General features: G+C 45.8%; 1 protein-coding gene across 1 annotated transcript in view; it reads right to left on the bottom strand.

Annotated features, from left to right (window-relative positions):
• Positions 1-19,156, bottom strand: part of LOC144827583 (uncharacterized) — a 111,844-nt gene extending 92,688 nt beyond the window's left edge. The window contains exon 1 of the mRNA XM_078685837.1: positions 19,046-19,156. Coding sequence (XP_078541963.1) covers positions 19,046-19,133 — 88 coding nt within the window. The 5' untranslated portion in view covers positions 19,134-19,156. The remainder of the gene's footprint in view (positions 1-19,045) is intronic.
• Positions 19,157-20,306: the final 1,150 nt, after the last annotated feature.

Below are 20,306 nucleotides of genomic sequence, written 5' to 3'. Positions count from 1 at the left end.
CCGGCGGGTAAGAGGGGGGGGCGGAGAGCGGGCGGGAAGCGCTCCGCCTCAGACCCTGTTTCTGAATCAAGGGCAGAGCTTGTGAAGGGGCAGTCAGTGCGGGGAGCGCGAAGGGGCTCCCTGCAGTTTGTAGAGGTGCAAGGGTCTTGGCAGCAGGTGGGGGAATCGGTGGGTCGACCATTAACCCCTTCAGTTCAGGTAGTGGGGGAAACGCAAGGTGAATTTGGCTGTGAGGAAGGGTTTGGCTTACTCCCTGCAAGGCAGTTAGTGTCACAGAGACAGGTGGTTGCGGAGAACTTTTCTGGACGGTTTGCTGCAGAGGGGCCAGATGTTGTGGGGGGTCCGGGTTCACAAGTGGGCCAGGCCGGAGCTGATGATCAGACAGGTATGCCTGTTCAGGATTTAGGAGGTAATTTGGGGAGTCCATTGCTTTTTTCTACTCCTGGTTCTCTCAGGGGTGCTGCTTTGTCGGTAGGGGGGGGTTCCAGGGGAGAGGGGGAGTGGGCACAAGTAGGGGAGGGGGGGTCAGTTTCTGGCGCTACTCTAGATTTGGAGGGCCCCCGGTTTGAGGAGGCTGGGACTTTTGGTTTTCTTGATGTGTCTGACCGTTTACAGGGGAGAGATGGGGGTATGTCCCAGGTGCGGCGCGGAGCATTTTCTTGTTCTGGGCTTGGCGCAGGTCATGTGGACGAGACAGGCAGATCAGGGCTTGAAGGGGCCGTGTGGCGGGAGGCGGTAGGTGTGCCACATCCTGTTGTTGGAGGTTCGGAAGGTGTTGGGTTTCATGGTATGGTGTATCAGCCGGAGGGGGATTTGAGGAATTTCAGTGGCTGGCCGGTACAGGGGACTGGGGCGGCTGCCCATTATGGGCAAGTGGGTGCTGGTGGCCCCTACTTGATGTTTGGCTCTCCTGGGTGGGAACATTTTGGGGCTGCAGGTTTGGCGCAACGTGGTCTTCGGAAAGATAGTGTTGGGCAAGTTTTGGCTTCAAGGGCTCCGGTTCCTGTTTCCTCAACGGTGGCGGTTGATAATTTGGATGGCAGTGAAGATGAGGAGATGATTGGCGACTCTCCGGTCAGGGAGGTGCCTGGCAGGAGGTTTAGGGGAAGTTCTTTAGATAGGGGGCAAGGCACGTTTCTAGGTGCTACTAGACAGGAGATGAGGGCTGTGTCAGGTATTGTAGCCGTGGACCCTAGTACACCAGTCCAAACTTTTTCTTTTCAGGACAGGGATAGGGGCGCCGGTCCAGACTTGGCAGGGCGCGGTCCAGTCCACTTTCGCCAAGGTGAAGTGAGGAGAATGCCTCGCGCGGCCGTCTCTGTTCCACCGAGGGATCCCGCCGCGGCTAGCACACGAGGGTCCGGCGTGACCCCGCTGGCCCCAACGAGTAGCAGGTATAGGTGGCAGGCCTTGCCGGCGGCTATGGAGCTGCAGAGTCAACGCGCAGGGAGGTACAGGCGGGTACAGTCTGCTCCCCCTCCTGGATTTTTAAAATCAGTTAAAAGTACAGTGGTAGATACCGGGTTGGGTAAGACCCGTGATGAATTGTTGCATACCAGTGTTGATTCAGTGGTGTTGGACTACGACGACGAGAGTCCTGAAGAAGGTGAAGTGCGGGATCCGGTAAGGGGGGTGCCCTCTCATGTTTCTTCTAGTGTGTTACAGGCTCCAGTGGTCCAAAGTCAAGTGCAAGGGAGAAGAGAGCACGGCCCATCGAGTAGGGCGCCTCGCAGACCGGATGCATTGACCTCGGAGACACGGGCGGAGCCATCGAGAGTGGTCTCTCTGTTGCCAGGTGAGCAATCAGCCACACAGGCCAAACCTAAGATGGTGTCTGTGGGTACCGGTGGTGAAACTGAAGTGATTAGTAGTGATGGCCGTCTGGTTAAAGGTCGATATGTTAAAGACACAGCAGTTGGTACAGATGATGTGGTAGACATTCAGAACACAGTGGTAGGTCATGTTATGGCTGGTGCTTCCAGCAAGGTTAAAGAGCCTGTGGCCAGTAAAGAACTAAAAATCAAGAAAATGCCTTACATGGGGGTTACGAAACCGTTAGGTGCTCATCTCATGTTAAGTACAAAGGAACGAATTTGGAATGGTGAGTATGTGGAACTACTGAAGCTACTCCACAGGGAAGTCCGGTCTAAAGAAGGGTCTAAGGAATAGGAGTTTGAGCTGGCTAAACGCCCCAGAGTGCCTTTAACTATTGAAAACTGGACAGCTGCATTTTTGATTTATGCTAGTGTATATTGCGAAAAGTTCCCTGAGCGCAGCGTGTCCCTTTTTAAATACATGGACGTCATTCGCAAGGCCCAGATCACCGGGGGTGGTTTTGCTTGGTCTCAATATGATGAGGAATTTAGGGCCAGAATGGCTTGGGACCCGGAAGCTAAGTGGGGGGAGATAGATAATGACTTGTGGCAACACACAATGGGGTCAGCGTCAGGGGGGAAAACCATTTTCACGGCAAGTGGTTTGCCGTTAGTTTATCGGCCCTTTCAGGGGAAGCCCACCCGGGGAGGGGTGGGGGCCACTGCAACCTTGTACTCAGGGTCTGGTTTCTGTTGGGAATTTAATAGGGGCTCCTGTACCAGGGAATATTGTAAATTTAAACATGAATGCTCAGGTTGTGGTAAGAAACACCCGTTGTCCAAGTGTTGGAACAATCAGCCATCGGACGGTACACAGGGAAAGCAAACAGTTTCAGGAACATCAAATACGACTTCACAGTTTTCAGGAGGAAGGGGATACAGAGGTGCTAAGGGTGCTGGGTCCAAGGGCTCGTACGCCAGTTAATTTAGAAAGGCTGCGCATTGCCCTCCATGGTTTCGAAGATCAGTCAGCAAAAGTTACACTGTTGGAAGGTTTTCAGTTTGGGTTCCGACTCGGTTACTTAGGTGCTAGGGACCGGAGGTGGTCTGCCAATTTAAAATCAGCTTCTGAACATGCCACAGTGGTACAAGACAAACTTACTAAGGAAGTACATGAAGGGAGGATGGCTGGCCCGTTTCACGATTGGCCGATCCATAACTTGATTGTTTCACCGGTTGGAGTTGTCCCGAAGAAAGAACCGGGACAGTTTCGCCTGATTCAACATTTGTCATGGCCTGAAGGGTCGTCTGTTAATGATTTCATTGACCCAGAGGCAGTGTCTGTCTCTTACTCTTCGGTTGACGTGGCCATGTCACTTGTTGTGACAGCGGGCGCAGCCGCTGAGATGGCTAAGTGTGACATCAAGTCTGCTTTTCGGCTATTGCCTGTCCACCCGGACGATTGGAGCCTTTTAGGTATTCAGTTCAATGGTAAGTGGTACGTGGACAAGGCTCTGCCGATGGGCTGCTCCATATCATGTGCCTTGTTTGAGTGTTTTAGTACTTTTCTGCAATGGTATTTTTCCCATCAGTCCGGTCATACCCTGGTAACACACTATCTCGATGATTTTTTCTTTGTTGGATCCCCGGGCTCCGCGGAGTGCCAGAAGGCTCTGGACACATTCCAAGGGCTCATGGAGGATTTGGGAGTTCCTTTGGCTCCCGAGAAAACAATGGGCCCTGCCACTGTCCTATCCTTTTTGGGTATTGAAATAGACTCTGTGAGTATGTCTGCTCGACTGCCGGAAGACAAAAGGGTCAACATGATTGAATTACTGGATGTGATGTTGTCAAAGAGAAAAGTGTTGGTGAAAGAGATTCAAGTGCTTTTGGGTCATTTGAATTTTGCCTGCAGAGTGGTGAGAGCGGGCAGGACCTTTTGTAGGAGACTGGGCAGGGCTTTGGCAGGTCATCATTTGCCCCACCATCGTGTTCGTCTGTCTGCTGGTGTCAAGGAGGATTTGAGAATGTGGAAGTTTTTTCTGAACTCCTTCAATGGTGTCCCCTTGGTCAGAGAGGTTGACTTTCAGTGGGATGTACAAATGTTTTCGGATGCTGCTGGCAGTGATGGTTTTGGGCTCTTTTGGAATGGCAAATGGTGTGCAGAACGTTGGCCTGATGAATGGTTGAATGGAGGTCGCAGCATCACTTTTCTGGAACTGTTCCCCTTATTGGTCGCCTTGACATTGTGGGGGGAGGAATTGGCGCACAAGAAAGTGCTGTTTCGTGTGGATAACATGGCGGTGGTGGAGATAGTGAATCGCCAATCGGCCAGGGACGGACAAGTGTTGAAACTTATGAGAGTTTTTGTTCTTGGTTGTTTGAAACACGATATTCATTTTCGTGCGTTGCACATTCCTGGTGTGGACAATGACATTGCGGATGCTCTGTCTCGTTCACAGTGGGAGAGATTCCGTGGTCTGGCGAGGGATGCGGACAGATCCCCGACTCCGATGCCGAGTCATCTGTGGCACGTCGGCGAGGTCGGGTCGTTCAATTGGTGGTAGGTTCTCTGTCTGTGTCCACGCGTTCTGCGTATTCCCTTGCGTGGAAGGAATTTCTGGAATCTGGTGCTGTCAGAAGGGAGGATCTGTCGAGTCGGTCGGATGATGTGGTCAACTTTATACTGGACCTCATGGATAAGGGTTTGACCAAAGTAACCATTGCTGGGAAACTGGCGGGGATTGCTTTCATGGGGAAGTTGTGGTGGGGCTATCCTCCATCTGCGGGGGAAATTGGTAGAAGGATGCTTGAGGGCTGGGCCAGGGAGCAAGGGCACATTGGTAGATCCAGAGCCCCTATATCTTGGCAAGTTCTTACCAGGTTAATTACGGTTTTGCCTTTAGTTTGTTCAGATGATTTTGAGGCATGTCTTTTCTCTATGTTGATGGCTTTCATGTTTTTTGGTGCTTTCAGGGTATCTGAGTTGTTGGGTTCAAAGTATAAGTGTGGTTTGTTTTGGAAGGACGTTTTTTGTTATGATGAGGGAGTTCATGTATGGTTGGCCAGTTCTAAAACGGATCAGACGGGTAAGGGGAAAGGTGTATGGTTACAGGCATGTGCTCCGAAGCTTACTTGCCCTCTACTGCTTGCGCGGCGCTGGCGTTCCTTGTGTGGGGGTGGCGATGAAGTCCTGGTTTTCCAACATATCAATGGCACCCCTGTAACACCTTATCAATTACGTATGGTTTTGCGCAAAGCGCTACAGCACATAGGTCTCGATGGCAATATTTATGGTACTCACTCTTTCAGAATAGGTGCTGCCACTGAAGCTTTTCACAGAAATTGGTCTGAAAGGGATATTAAGCGATTGGGGCGCTGGTCTTCTAACTGTTTCCAGCGTTACGTGAGGAGCTCGGCGGAGGAGGCGCATGCGTCATCCTCCTTCACAGGATTCTAACTCTCTTTTCTTTTTCAGGATCCGTTGCTGGGCCTCGCTCCTCGGTGGTAACGGTCTGGATAGTGGGGCATTCATTTGTCAAGTGGGCCAGAGTCCAGGCGGCGAGGAGTTACTTTGGAGATCTACTTGGTTTCAATGATCGAATGTTTAACGTTCTTTGGAAGGGTAAAGGTGGGATGCTCTGGAGAGAGTTGATCCCTTGTTTGAACAACAACATGGTGGGCGGTGTCTGCCCGGATATTTTAGTCATTCATTTGGGAGAAAATGACCTATGTGCAACGAAAGGTGTGGTCTTGCTGCGAGCTATGAAACGAGATTTAGGCCTCATTAAGGAACGATGGGCTGGGTGTCATGTTTTTTGGACAGAGTTAATTCCTCGCAGGATATGGAGGGGAGCGGTGAATCCCAGGGCTGTCGATCGGGCTAGGAAGAAAGTGAATTCGGAGGTGTCTCGTTGCTGTAGGAGCCTTGGTTTCAGTAGGATTTCACACAGGGACATTAAGTTTGAGGCTGTTGAGTTCTTTAGGGATGATGGAGTTCATTTGTCCCGTGTGGGCATGGAACTTTACTTGTTGGAGATTCGTGAGGTTTTAGCCCGGGCATTGGCCATGCAGCGCTGATTTTCTGGTTGTCTTTCGCTTTGCGGTTGGGGGGCAGAAAGGGAGGCGTTGCTTCCCCCGCCTACCTTTCTGGGTGGCGGTGTTTTTGGGTATCATTACGGTTTTTAGGCAGATTGCTGGTTGAGTATTAGTTCAAGTATTTCTTTGACAAGTGCTGGGGTATGTTGGTCATGGTTTGACCGTTCAGTTTTGTGAGGGGGGGGTATCTGCAGGAGTGCAGGGTCAGGCAGGGTTTATGGTTATGGAGGACCTGACCGTTGTTATTGCAATTGTGGTTGGACGAATAAAGTTTTAACGATGACGTATGTTTGTTTAATGACGAAATGTTTTATTGATGATGTAATTTTATTGATGACGTAATGTTATAATGCTGTTATATTGTTATTGATGTATTGTTGGGAGCGGGAGGGCTCAAATGTTTTAGGGGTGGGGGAGGGTTCGGGGGGCTGAGTTTGTAGTTATTTATTTATTTAGTGAGGTTTAGTTTTGTAAGGCGTTGCCAAGGTTTGTGTTTGTAATGTGCACCTGTGTCTTAATAAAGCGGCCTTTTACACACACAAACAACTTTTGGTCTACTTTTCTCCCACCCCTCGCCCTCTCTCCCAAGGGGGGCTTGGGGGAGGGAGCCGACCGCCGGGAGGTCTCCTCCCCCGGGCGGTTTGGGAGAGCTGCGAGGGGTGTCCCTTTAAGAGGGACAGAAGTTTCTAGAATTGGGCTGGTCCAGTAGGACCAGAATAGCCCAATTATAAACCCCCCGCCCACTGCCTACCAGCCACCATTTTAGGTTTGGTGACCTGGTGGCTAGGTGGGCTCATAGCTTTTTGTCCCACCCTCCCTCCCTCAATTTTTCGCTTTAAATGCTCCTCTTTTCCCCTCGCTGCTCAGTTTTTCCCCATTTTTTGGGGGTTTTTTGCCCCTATTTTCTTTTTTTAAGTAAAAGGCTGTTTTGTGGGCTACCGGTGTGCAGGGGTTGTTTCTCTTGTATTTGTATCCGTCGCTAGACACAGGTGCTGTGCGGTGTTTTTGGGTATCATTACGGTTTTTAGGCAGATTGCTGGTTGAGTATTAGTTCAAGTATTTCTTTGACAAGTGCTGGGGTATGTTGGTCATGGTTTGACCGTTCAGTTTTGTGAGGGGGGGGTATCTGCAGGAGTGCAGGGTCAGGCAGGGTTTATGGTTATGGAGGACCTGACCGTTGTTATTGCAATTGTGGTTGGACGAATAAAGTTTTAACGATGACGTATGTTTGTTTAATGACTAAATGTTTTATTGATGATGTAATTTTATTGATGACGTAATGTTATAATGCTGTTATATTGTTATTGATGTATTGTTGGGAGCGGGAGGGCTCAAATGTTTTAGGGGTGGGGGAGGGTTCGGGGGGCTGAGTTTGTAGTTATTTATTTATTTAGTGAGGTTTAGTTTTGTAAGGCGTTGCCAAGGTTTGTGTTTGTAATGTGCACCTGTGTCTTAATAAAGCGGCCTTTTACACACACAAACAACTTTTGGTCTACTTTTCTCCCACCCCTCGCCCTCTCTCCCAAATCCCCCCCAGTCCGAGTCGCATGCAAGTACAAGCTAATCCCTGTAGAACGTGGAATTACCATGAGGATCCTATTTTCTCAATCGTGAAATTGTGAATTCTGTGGGTTTTACCGTATAAATTTACCACCTGCTCTGAGCAGGTTGCAAATGTATGTGGGGAATTGTGGTGGAGGTGGGGGATGGAAGTGAGAAACAGGGTGAAGACAGCAGGGGAGGGAAGGGGAGGGTACATTATGGCAGGGGAGCATTGTATGCCTCCAACAAGAAACAAATACATAGGGTGAGGCTTGGCTGTTGCTGCAGCCAAAGCCTCATGAGCTTTTACCATATGGAAATATGCTCTGTAAAATCGAATCTAGTTATCCTACAAGCTAGAAAATTGGGGGGCGTAGATGACCCAACCTATTCATAATCATGCCACTAGCCATCAGTTAACCCCGTAACAGAAAATAAAATATGTATTTCATTGTAATGCTTATAATAGAACAGAATTAAATAAAACTTCCTATAAACTGTCTGATGCAGTGTACATTTCTGAATTCATACATACATTTACTTAGAAGACGTATCATTTTGACCATGTTTATATCTGCATTGATAGCTGTATTACCAACCACTGTTTTTGTTACCTTGAGACTGATTCCGCCAGTGGCAACTCAGCCCAGCACCCTGTGACTCTGGACAATAGCTCGCTTAATCTCCCCGACAGCCCCCAGCGCCTTGAGACCCTTAGGTGTGATTAGTTTGCACTTTACAAATACCAGGTTATTTTTTAATTCTATTATTAGAAGTTGATGGCAATACCACACATGGAGCCGAGTTGCAGGGTACAGGGGAGCATGGTAAATTCTCATGTGCATTTTCTGTTCCAGTGTGGTAAATCCACCCTAGTAAAATGCAATTATAAATTAAGCCCCATGGAAGGTGGAGTTACCTTCATTTAGTGTAACCAGACATCCCAGATTTTTCGGGAAAGTCAAGGTTTTCAGAGGACTTTCCTGAGTCCCAACACGTTCCTCAATTTTATACAATGTTCGGTTTTTGAGATAAAGGTCAAGACATCCTGAAAAGCAGAAATTAAATGTGTGTTTCCAGAGGCCACTCTAAAGTCTGAATATCTTAATTTATCTTGGTCTTCCAGGAAGCTCAAGCACATACTGGGGGTCATGCTATGTAAATGTAGCTTGCTAAATAAAGAGTTTAAAAGAACAAGAGTGTTAGAATTGTTTTCAAGTCTTCAGTGCTTGAAATCCACTGCCACATTGTGTGATGTATATATATATATATGTATATATATATTCACAGAAAAAAACATAGGTTTCAGGGGTGTTATAGTTAGCTGGACATTTCACTCATACAAAACCATAGAAATTCCTCTGTTGCGGGCGCGCGAGTTATAGTTAGCAGAACTAACTATAACCGAGGAATTTCTATGGTTTTGTACGAGTGAAATGTCCAGCTAAGTATGACATCCCTGAAACCTATGGTTTTTTCTGTGAATTTCTAAGGTTTTTGAAATGCTAATTTCTAACTATAACGTCTCTGACACCTATGGTTTTTTCAGTGAATTTCAAAGCTTTTTTAAATGCTAATTTCTAACTATAACGTCTCTAAAACCTATGTTTTTTTTCAGTGAATTTTAAAGGTTTTTTAAATGCTAATTTTTAAGTGTAATAGCAGTTATAAATATTTTTTGTACTGATTTTCTACAGTTTTTTTAACTGTTTATTTATAAATATTTTATTTATTAAATAACATTATCTTTTTTTTCTGGGAATTGCAAAAAAGAGTTTTGGGAATTGCAAAAAAGAGTTTTTAAAAAAAATTCAAACTAAAATATTCTTTACATTTTTCTTTTCTTTTAATATATTTATATTATTTTCTTTTTTACTTTTTTTCCGGAGTCGGGCAGCCAAAGCGTACACATCACTGTGGGTGTGCGGATTATAGCCGACATTTTAGAAAAGTCGTGAAGGGTCTGCGTACGGTGCGCGACGACTGCGTGTTTTTCAGTTACATCACATACCATTAATATTACGTGATGTGCACGATTGGTATGCGACCAGTCAGCTAATCCTGCTCCCGCGCATTCTCAACACATGCGCATTACGGTACGTGACGCTTGGGTGGTGGCGGGTCCCGCATGATGCCATATATGTGCTGGGGCTCGATGGGTGCTCGAATCCCGCAAAAACAATTTATGTTCTAAAATTATATTTATGTGTCTTTAATAGACATATTAGGGCAAGAGATTATCTAAGATATTCATAAAAATAATATATTTGTACTTATAATATACTTATATTATTTTTAAATATATTTTCGCGAAGTCGCGTCAGGTGCGTGCTTCGTGAGCGCAGAGTGCTGTGGTAAATAAATAAATAATACCTCTCTTTTTGACTAGATATAACAATAACAGATAGCTCAATAAATAAGAGTCAAGATTCGAGGTAGTAGGAGTTTGCAGGTTTAATACAGCATAAAGGACAGGAACAGGACAACCTGCACGGAAATAGGATGGCAGCGCTGCACAACTTTAATAACAATGCACAAGTATATATACTAAAACAATTGCATTACAGTACATACAATAGGCGGAGCAGTGGGTGGGGTGCATAGCAGTCGCGAAAGATAAGGGTGAAAATGGGTGTAACAGGAGGTGTGGACAGGGCGTATACATAGACATGTGATGTAAACGTAACAGAATATGTCATAAATGGGGCGGAAACATGGAGGGGGCTACCTAAGGAGCCGGGACCTCTAACCTAGTGGTGCGCGCAAACTGGCAATGACGTGTTACTAGGAGAAGCTGGGGGCTATGACTTCTGCGCTAGAGGGAGAGACTGAAGTCTGGAGAGTCAGAGCGACATGTACCTAAACACTATCTAGTATCTGATGTTTAGAGAACATGTTGATAGAATCCAAAAGTTATCGGGGTAAAGGCTAACAGATTCTAAGACTGGTGCATGAATTATTCTACATGTAGTGCGTGTTGAGGAATATTAAATGACCATTAATACAGTATTTCTCTTACATGGAGACGTAAAGGCTAGACCATGACGGAAACTATTGATGCGATTCAGTAGTTTAGGAATGCAGAGAAGGAGGACTGGACTGATAACTAGAATCATAACATACTCTTGGCAGACTGGCAGGCAGAGCCAGGCCGAGCCGGGCACTGTGAGGCAGGAAGTAAGTGAAGGGTCAGGAATACAGGTGGGGGCTGTATCGCTCCTCAGCGAGGGCTCAGGAGACAGGAGCTGAATCTGGTGTCCGGGCCCTTTTGAGGCCTAGAAACGGGGACTTTTCAATGAAATAACGTGCACACTGAGAAACGTGGCAACGTAACTTTACATAGGCCTAATACTCGTTGTATTCACGAGAACTGGAACTGGCATACTAGAGATGGACACAACTGTAATTGCGTCTTTAATCGAACATGGGGAATACATATGCATATTAATCATGCACACATAACATAAGATGGGGAACACGTAGGGACACAGAACATGGCAAAATTTACTTTTCCACATTCCCTCCTTGTCACTACGTTTCCATCAGGAAACATCAATATTCATGATACCATCTATCATTTCATAGAGTATCATTTGCTCGTCTCGAATTGTCTTGGAATGGGATTTAGGACGGGACTTGGGACTAGGAATACAAGAGGTAGCACAAATGCCGCAAATCGCAGGGCCACATTGTATACAGAGGCAGCAACTGAATATGATCGCTACTGCAATACCTAGAAAGGACAATACTTTCCATCCCCAGGCAGAAATTATACTCCAGAACCAACCGGACCATGTCCAGGTGCCTGGATTTTGGTGTAACAGATGGGCAATTTTATGAAGTCTGGTTATGGCTGAATAAACAGACGGCGCGTTATTAGGAATGAAAATGCAGCAACTAGATCCGATGACTCTACATGCTCCTCCTCTATCGGCCAGTATGACGTCAAGAACGAGACGATTTTGGAGCACGACAATTCTCATAGCAGATTGCTCTTCGGTTAGGTTACCTAGAGCAGAAGTAGTTTCAGTCACTACCGCTTCAAGGGTTCTGGTTAATCTACGTATCAGTTTACTATTCGAGACAGTACCTAAGTAGGGAAAGAAACCTTTATTGAGATCTATATATTGTTCTAGAGCAGTTTCAGTATAATCAACAATCGGGAGTCCTCTCTTGTGTCTAGTATGTACTAGGTGGGAGTTCCTATGATAGTCAGGTGGGGCTAGAAAAACTGGTGGCAGTAGGAAGGCAATGTAACAAGTTCCCTCCCAATCGAGGGGCAAACGAACATATGCGGTCTGACCACAAATAAAATAAGAATGACGTGAAGCTTTGAAAATAGATTTCCCACTGTCACTATACTTGACAATAGTAGTACAATCACTATGTCCTACATGTACGGAACCATTATTTCTGACACATAATTCACCTTTGACTGGTAATACTGACATAGCAGGTAAGTCTGGAGTAGAATCAGACTGAACATTCAGGACCATGAAATTCGAAGAATAATTACCCAAATTGTAAACTTCATTTTCTAGATCTAACCCTGTTCTGTGGGGAAGACCTTGCTTGTCTGGAAAACATGTACTGTTCAGAAAGGACATATCAGTTGAGGATGACGTTAACGTGGACCATGCTCCACATGAACCGTTATGTGAAAATGGATAAGGAAACATTGGCAGAACTCCCTTCGGTGTCTGGAAAGGGGGGAGTCGACCACACACCCAACAATTGGTGGCATTGCTGGTCTGGTGTGAATAATGTAACATGCGGATAAATGAATTGTTTCGCATAGCAAGACGATAAGATAGTTCATGAGGAGGCAGATCACTAAACGTGTGTTCTACTGTAGCATTAGAAGACTTATTTACATGAGAAATTGGAAAACAAATGAAATGCATAACTCGTGCAGCTAACCATCAGGCTGAGAAACAATAGAAAACTGAGAAAAACGATACATCGGATTGAGTTTTGACTAACTCTCTCACTATGGGGTCTATTTCCTACATGTCAGATACCTATTTAACCGTTTCACCTAGGGGAGGACTTAGACAATTAAACTGGCTGACTTAATTTACTAGACCGGAGCTTCAACTTATACTCCTGTTGCGGAGTTTTCTCTAACAGGGGAGGCTTGGTATCAATGTCATTTGCGGGACAGTCCTTAAGAATAGTATTTTGGCAGTCTTTAGGTAAAATGCAGTCCTTGGCAAAAGTTTTAGGTTTTAGTCCGTGAAACTTCTTGACGTGAGACAGATGGACCCACCCCTTACGGCCCTCCAACTTCACGGCCGTACGGGTGGTCAGAAGGACTTGCTTCGGTTCCTTCCAACGAGGCTCCAGCGGACTTGAACGATCAAAATTCCTGACGAGAACCAAGGAGCCAGGAAGGATCTCGTGTGGCTTGACTTCAGTATTGTCGGGAAATGCAGCGGCAACCTGTGAACGACAAGAGTGTAGGGCAGACATCAAGGAAGCTAGGTAATCTGTCAGCATATTACTGGAAACATCTGTAATACTTCGGGGTCTAGGTGTACCCCACATATTTGGGGGGCGGCCGAAAACGACCTCATACGGGGACAGACCTGATCTGGAATGTGCGACCATGCGCATATAAAATAAAGCGACTGGCAGAGCAACTAACCAGTCTACACCTTTTTCTTGACAGACTTTGGCAATGCGGATTTTCAAGGTTTGATTATGTCTCTCTACGAGACCGGCTGCTTCTGGATGGCGTACACAATGGAACTTCCACTGGTACCCTAACAACAGGGAAACGTGTTTCATCAGTTCAGATGAGAATGGCTGGCCGTTATCAGAATATACGACCCTAGGGAGTCCATAACGGGGGAAATATTCACGAACCAACTGCTTGGCAGTGGTCGCGGCTGTGTAATCTGGGACTGGATATGCTTCTGTCCACCTGGACAAAGCGCATACAACTACAAGGACATACTTGAAACCTCGACATCGCTCCATCTGAATATAATCCATCTGGAGGACTTCAAAAGGGTGGTCAGGGGGCTGGAATCCACCTTGTTCCACCGGGACACTTTTACCTGGATTAAACTGGCAACATATCATACAGGTACGGACTTTCTGCTTGGCTGCAGCTCGTAAATGCTTGTTAAACCAAATGTTCTGGATACTGTCTAACATGGCTTTTTCTCCTAAGTGTGCTGGACTATGTGCGGTATTGATAATGACTTGAACCATTGAGTCGGGGAGGAACCATGTGGCTCTACCCTTTGTCACCCATCCCTGATCTGTCTGGACCCCTCCTTGTTCGGACCATTTCTTGATTTCTTCGGGAGTAGCATGTAACTGGATATCTATGACATCTTGAGTAGGGTCCTTAACTGTCATACAAGTAGTCTGTTCTAGAGTGGATGTCGGTGTCTTGTTAACTGGTATATCTGATGTCTGAGCTGTAAGCTTGGCTGTTCGATCTGCTAGATCATTACCTTGGGAAATAATGTCGGTAACTTTCGTATGTGCTTTGCACTTCATGATAGCAATAGATGTCGGTAAATGTATTGCATCTAACAGAGCTTGAATAAGGAGACCATGCTGAATCTTGGTTCCATGAGAAGTCATGAAACCTCTCTCCTGCCAGAGCACTCCAAAGTCGTGTACAACTCCGAATGCGTAGCGTGAATCTGTGTAAACATTAACTTTCAGGTTCTTGGCGTGTATGCAGGCTTGTGTCAGAGCAACTAGCTCTGCTGCTTGAGCAGACAGGGTGTCAATACGGTGTGTTTCAATAACTTCAGTGTCAGTAGTCACTGCATACACGGCTACTAGTTCTCCTGTACTTGTTCTCATACATGAACCATCCACATAAAGTGTCAGATCGGGATCTGGTAATGGGATATCTGTCAGATCTTGTCTTGGCTTAGTCATAGTGTTAACTACTTCCACACAGTCATGTGTGGCAGGATTTGAATTAACTGACGGTAACAGTGTAGCAGGATTTAGAACGTTGCAGCGTCTGATTTCTATGTGTGGCTGGAACAGTGTCAGTTCATAACCTGTCAAACGTGCAATTGTCAAGTGCTGAGTCTGTGTTCGGTTTAAAAGAACCTCCACGGAGTGTGGAACTTGTACTGTCAAGGAGTGTCCTAATACTATGGAATCACTTTGTCTGATAGCTAGTGCTGTGGCTGCAACTGACTTGAGGCACGCAGGCAAAGCCTGGGCTACTGGATCTAATGTGCTAGAAAAATAAGCACAGGGCTTGTATTGTCCTGCTTGATCTTGTGTGAGAACAGATAATGCTGTACCATCACGTTCTGTGACAAAAAGTGTAAAAGGCTTACTGTAGTTCGGTGTTGCTAGAACAGGAGCTTGGCATAAAGCTTTCTTTAACTCATTGAAACTAAGTGTATGTTCAGATGTCCAAGGGAGAACAGTCGATACGGCTGCCTCCTGTGTCGTTAACTGTATCAGTGGCTTGGCTAGAAATGCATACTGAGGAATCCATTGCCTGCAATAAGAAGTAAGGCCGATAAAAGCACGCACCTCCTTCTGTGTCTTGGGCTGAGGAAGACTCGCTATTAACTGGATACGGTCGGGTATCAACTGCCTACCCCACTTGGACAGTAAGTGGCCTAAGTAGATCACTTGCTGGACACAGAATTGAAGCTTTGAAGGGGACACCTTGTGCCCCATCTCGGCTAGAAAATACAGGACTGTGAGCGATGCTCGCTCGCAAGCATGTTCAGAACGGGCTGTGATCAGTAGATCATCGACATATTGGAGCAGGGCAGTGTCAGCTGGCATGTGAATGTTGTCTAGTTGTCTCTTAAGTGCTTGACTGTAAATACTAGGACTTTCTGTGAAACCTTGAGGAGCTCGTGTGAATTTATAGCTCCTTCCATTTAAACAAAAACCGAAAAGGTACTGGCTATCTGGATGAATTGGAACACTGAAAAATGCGTTCTTGAGGTCGATTACGGTAAAGAATATTGCCTCAGAATCAATGGCTGTCAAAAGGGATGAAATATCTGGAACTACTGGATACTGAGGAATAATACATTTATTGAGTTCTCGAAGGTCAATCACTAATCGATATACTGGGGGTGCATTTGGATCAGTACGCTTCATGACTGGAATGATCGGAGAATTACATACATTGGAGTCAGTTTCTACAACTACTCCTTGAGCCATGAGCTCGTCAATAATTTTGGATAAGGCTGCTACAGCCTCAGGTGGCAATCTGTACTGTCTGATTCGTGGCAGGACTATACCTCGCTTGAGAGTCACACGATGGGGTGTGATTTGCATGAAGCCAACATCAGTTGGACCTTGCGCCCATAGATGCTGCGGAACATTAGACAATCTCGGATCAAAATCTCGTAATACATAGTGACCCTTGAAGTCACGTAAAAACAAACTTATTCCCTCCGGGGAACAGCAAATGACTGCACCTAGTTCTTTCAGTGTCTTAATGCCTAACAAATTTTCTGGACATGACTTCGTAAGTAATAGATCAGTAGTTCGGGACAATGGACCTACTTCTAGAGTAACTGGTTTAGAAATCTCGTTTACAATAGGCTTTCCTGAAAATCCAAGGGAAACATTTCTCGAGCCTGAGAGCGGAGCCCCTGGAACTTCGGCGTGACTTATAGTAGTCCTACTTGCCCCTGTATCAATCAGAAACTTTCTGTCTTTCCCTAATACTTGACTATGAACATAGGGACCTTCTTGATCTACAGGAATCTCGATGAGAGGCAAGCCTACCTCCCTCTCTAGGCTGTTTCATGAATACTGTTGATACTCTGGATACTCAGACTGGGCATACTGGTACATTTGCTGTGTAACATGCTGTGTTGCAGCAATAGGCTGCGGTGCTGGAACTGTCTGTTGTGCATTCTGTGGCTGAGAAGTCTGTGAAACTTGTTCTTGTCTAGGCGGACGTGGTCTTTCTTTAGTTTTACCAGTAGCTATATTGTGTTTCAGAACTGCACACTCGTTTATGAAATGACCTGGCTGTTTACAATAATTGCATGTCCCTTTAACGGGAGCTGCAGGATGACTGGCTTGATTCGGACCCCTCTTCTGACTGTCTTGAGGAACAGATTGTGCAACTAGTACTTTCATTTTCGTGTCTTTCATACGTCTTCTCTCGTGTTCTTGCTCTTCTCTGATTCTATTCTGGTGATACTGGAGCATCTGTAACATCTGGGACGGGGTACTAGCTTGCCATGTACTTTCGACTTTCAAAACTCGATTCTTAACTTGTGGACTTGAATTCTCGACTAATTTAGTAACAAAAAGATGAGGGTATGACTCACTACTCGTCTTCAAGCCACTGTTTATTATGAAACATTTTTCAAATCTAGAATAAAAATCACTAGTGTCTTCGTCTTGTTTCTGTTTACAGGCTGAGATTGCATCCCAGTCTTCCTTTTTAGTGGCCAATAATCTAGGTAAAACTTGTATTAACAGTTCTGGTAATTCTTTACATTTCTCTCCAAGACCGGTACCTGGTACTCGTATCTTATCTTCAGCTTCTAGAGCTGCCCAATCGATCTTTTTCTCTCCCACCTCCCAATCTTTTTCCTTGAGTTTTTCATATATCCCTGCGGGCAACAGGACTTTTAACATTTTAATAATATCTGGATACGTGTATTCTCCCATACGGAGCATGTCTTTTAATTCTCGGTGGAACCCTGCTGGATCTTTGTCATGACAAGGAATTAATTTCTTCATTTCTAAGAGTTCCATCTTGGTAACTGGGGTGTAAACAAATACTCGTTGCATCTCACCAGCCGCTGTCCTAACTGGGTGTACTTCTCGTAGCGGATGCTGTCTGTCTATGTAAAACGGTTTACTTTCTGGAGGTGAGACATGAACAAAATGCGGGTTCAAAAACGTACTATATTTGTGGCGCTGTTCTAGAATGACACTAATTAAATCGGTACCTAAACCTTTCCATCTATACTGGAGTAACTCGTTCAGGACATCATGTAACGGACCTGGATCAGAATGTTGACCCTCATACAATGTAATGAGGTGCTGGATCATATACATACCCACCAGTCGCTGCTCGGCTGGGGGCAGTTTCAGAAACATTTGTGCCACTATTTCGTCTGGAAAAGTGGTAGAATCAGTAACCCATCGGACTGCTGATCGGACTAGTTCTTGTTCATGCATGGTACTTAATTCACTATAACCGATTCGTGATTTCAGAATGTGATCGGTAGCTTGAAATACTTGTTCTAGAGAGCCTTGTTCTGGTGCTGGATAATGAAAGACTTTCTTGTGTTCTAGACGCAAATATCGGTCTGGAAATCTAGATTTACCTACATACGCTATTCTGGCGGGATTCTCGTCCCCTACCTCTTCAGTAAAAGAGTCATTTTCTTTCTCGCTTCCTAGAGCTTCATTGCGTTGTTCGTGTAACCTTATTATTTCTTTACGAATTTTCTTGTACATATGCTCTATACTATTGAGTGTCTTGTGCTTACCCTCGGCTATATTATCACTCCACTTTGTCAGGATTCTCATTTCGGTCGGATCTTTAGTCGGGGAATCTTGTTCCCGTATTAAACAATTGATCAGGAACTTTAATAGCATAAACTGGGTCTCGGATTTCCTGTGAGACATGACGTCAGCAATACTTTCTGGATCTTGTCCTGTACGAATGAAACGATACATTCTGTCTAGATCTTCTTTCATGTCCGGTAGGGTGACCAAATACTCGGACACCTGCCTTATACGCATGGAATATATAACCATGCTATCCTCGCCTGGGACTGGATCAGAACAGCATTCAGTAAGAGCTCGCCTGATTTCTGCAACGGACTTAAATTTGGGCGTACGCTGTAACGCACGTTCATGTAACTCTACTGCTCCTAAACGCCTACTTGGCGGCGGGGTACCAGGAGGACCTCCTCCTGCGGCCCCTATACTAGAATCACCGACCGATACTCTTCGTGCTGGCAGAGTGACTGATGTGGCGGGAAGTTGTACTACGGGCTGAACCGGGGGTACCGTAGCAGGTACTGCAAAAGGTGCCCCGGTGTCTGGAGGAGCAGGAATTACATGATTTACAGGAACTGGCGGAACAGGATTTGCATATTCTGGGACTGTGTCGTCCAAATAGGACGAAATAAAAATATCAGCTGCGGTCGGTTTGTGACGTAGCTTGGTCGGAACTAAAGGTGGCGGAAAATTACTGGATGCTTCCGGGGTCGCTTTTGGCAAGCCCTTGGCAAGAAGAGGATACATACCCTTAATGAGGGCATTCCTCTGTCTGTCTGACTGTTCGGTTTTAACTCGTTCACCTATCTCGATTAGTTCCCTTTCTTGGGCTCTTACTAAGGATTCTCTACTTAATTCTGACTTTCTGATTTCTTTTTCGGTTCTTTTATGAGATTCTTTGCGCCATAACTCGATGGCATCTTTCTGTGACTGTCTGGCTTTCTTTTTCCATAATGCTTCTTCTACTCGCATGATGCACTCGGCATCCCACGTACCTGATACGGGCCATCTATACTTTTCTTCTAACTCTTTGGTGTACTCCACCCATAAATCTAGATATAATATGGCACTTATGCCATGCTTCTGATACATAAAATGACCTGGACTGTCCCTAGGCGGGACAGGAACTGCTTCTTCTAACAGACCTTTTCTAGTTTTTAACTGACGTAGTTTGGAAAACAGAGGCATGACTGAACTGTAATCTAGACACAATACAATACACAATAAAACACGATAATTACACCACTTTCATACTACGACATTAAAATACATGAATGACATTTAAAATAACAGTTCTGACAAAATACTACCTGGAATACAGAATACATGAATCTCTCGAGAACAGAACGGACTAGAACAGAAACTAGATGCACTGCTAAAACAGTACGAACTTACCGGTCTCATAAAGAGACACGTCAGGACCCGCATCCGCCTAAGTGGACACTTCGTGTTGGATCTGTGTACCCCAAACCCACGGACCAGAGACAATTAGATTGACCCTGTCTAGATACTACCCCAGCGACGGTACTCACCGGGCAGCAAGAACGGAAGGCCTCGGACTGGACTGGACTGCTACGACGCCGGACGGACACGAACTTCGGACTTCTGTTACGGGTGGGCCTCCGGATACCTCGGACCTTGGACTCTCGGCTTGGGCTCTGGTCAGGACTCGCCGCGTTCCTCCACCGCCTCGTCTGGATGCTGGACCGCAACCTCCGTCTCCTCCGTGGGCCTGAGGGATACTTGAAGCAGAAATATCTGCACGTGGCCGGTATGGTTCCGTCACGGCTGCAGAGGGTCAGGGGGCTTGCGTGGCTTCACCGGCGCGTGGGGAAAGGGCAAGTCCCTATTCGGGCGCCATTATGTGGTAAATAAATAAATAATACCTCTCTTTTTGACTAGATATAACAATAACAGATAGCTCAATAAATAAGAGTCAAGATTCGAGGTAGTAGGAGTTTGCAGGTTTAATACAGCATAAAGGACAGGAACAGGACAACCTGCACGGAAATAGGATGGCAGCGCTGCACAACTTTAATAACAATGCACAAGTATATATACTAAAACAATTGCATTACAGTACATACAATAGGCGGAGCAGTGGGTGGGGTGCGTAGCAGTCGCGAAAGATAAGGGTGAAAATGGGTGTAACAGGAGGTGTGGACAGGGCGTATACATAGACATGTGATGTAAACTTAACAGAATATGTCATAAATGGGGCGGAAACATGGAGGGGGCTACCTAAGGAGCCGGGACCTCTAACCTAGTGGTGCGCGCAAACTGGCAATGACGTGTTACTAGGAGAAGCTGGGGGCTATGACTTCTGCGCTAGAGGGAGAGACTGAAGTCTGGAGAGTCAGA

Source organism: Lissotriton helveticus, chromosome 4_1 (genome assembly GCF_964261635.1).
Source record: "Lissotriton helveticus chromosome 4_1, aLisHel1.1, whole genome shotgun sequence".
NCBI lineage: Eukaryota > Metazoa > Chordata > Amphibia > Caudata > Salamandridae > Lissotriton > Lissotriton helveticus.
The sequence above is the reverse complement of the archived record's forward strand: the minus strand, read 5'-3'. Positions and strand labels throughout refer to the sequence as shown.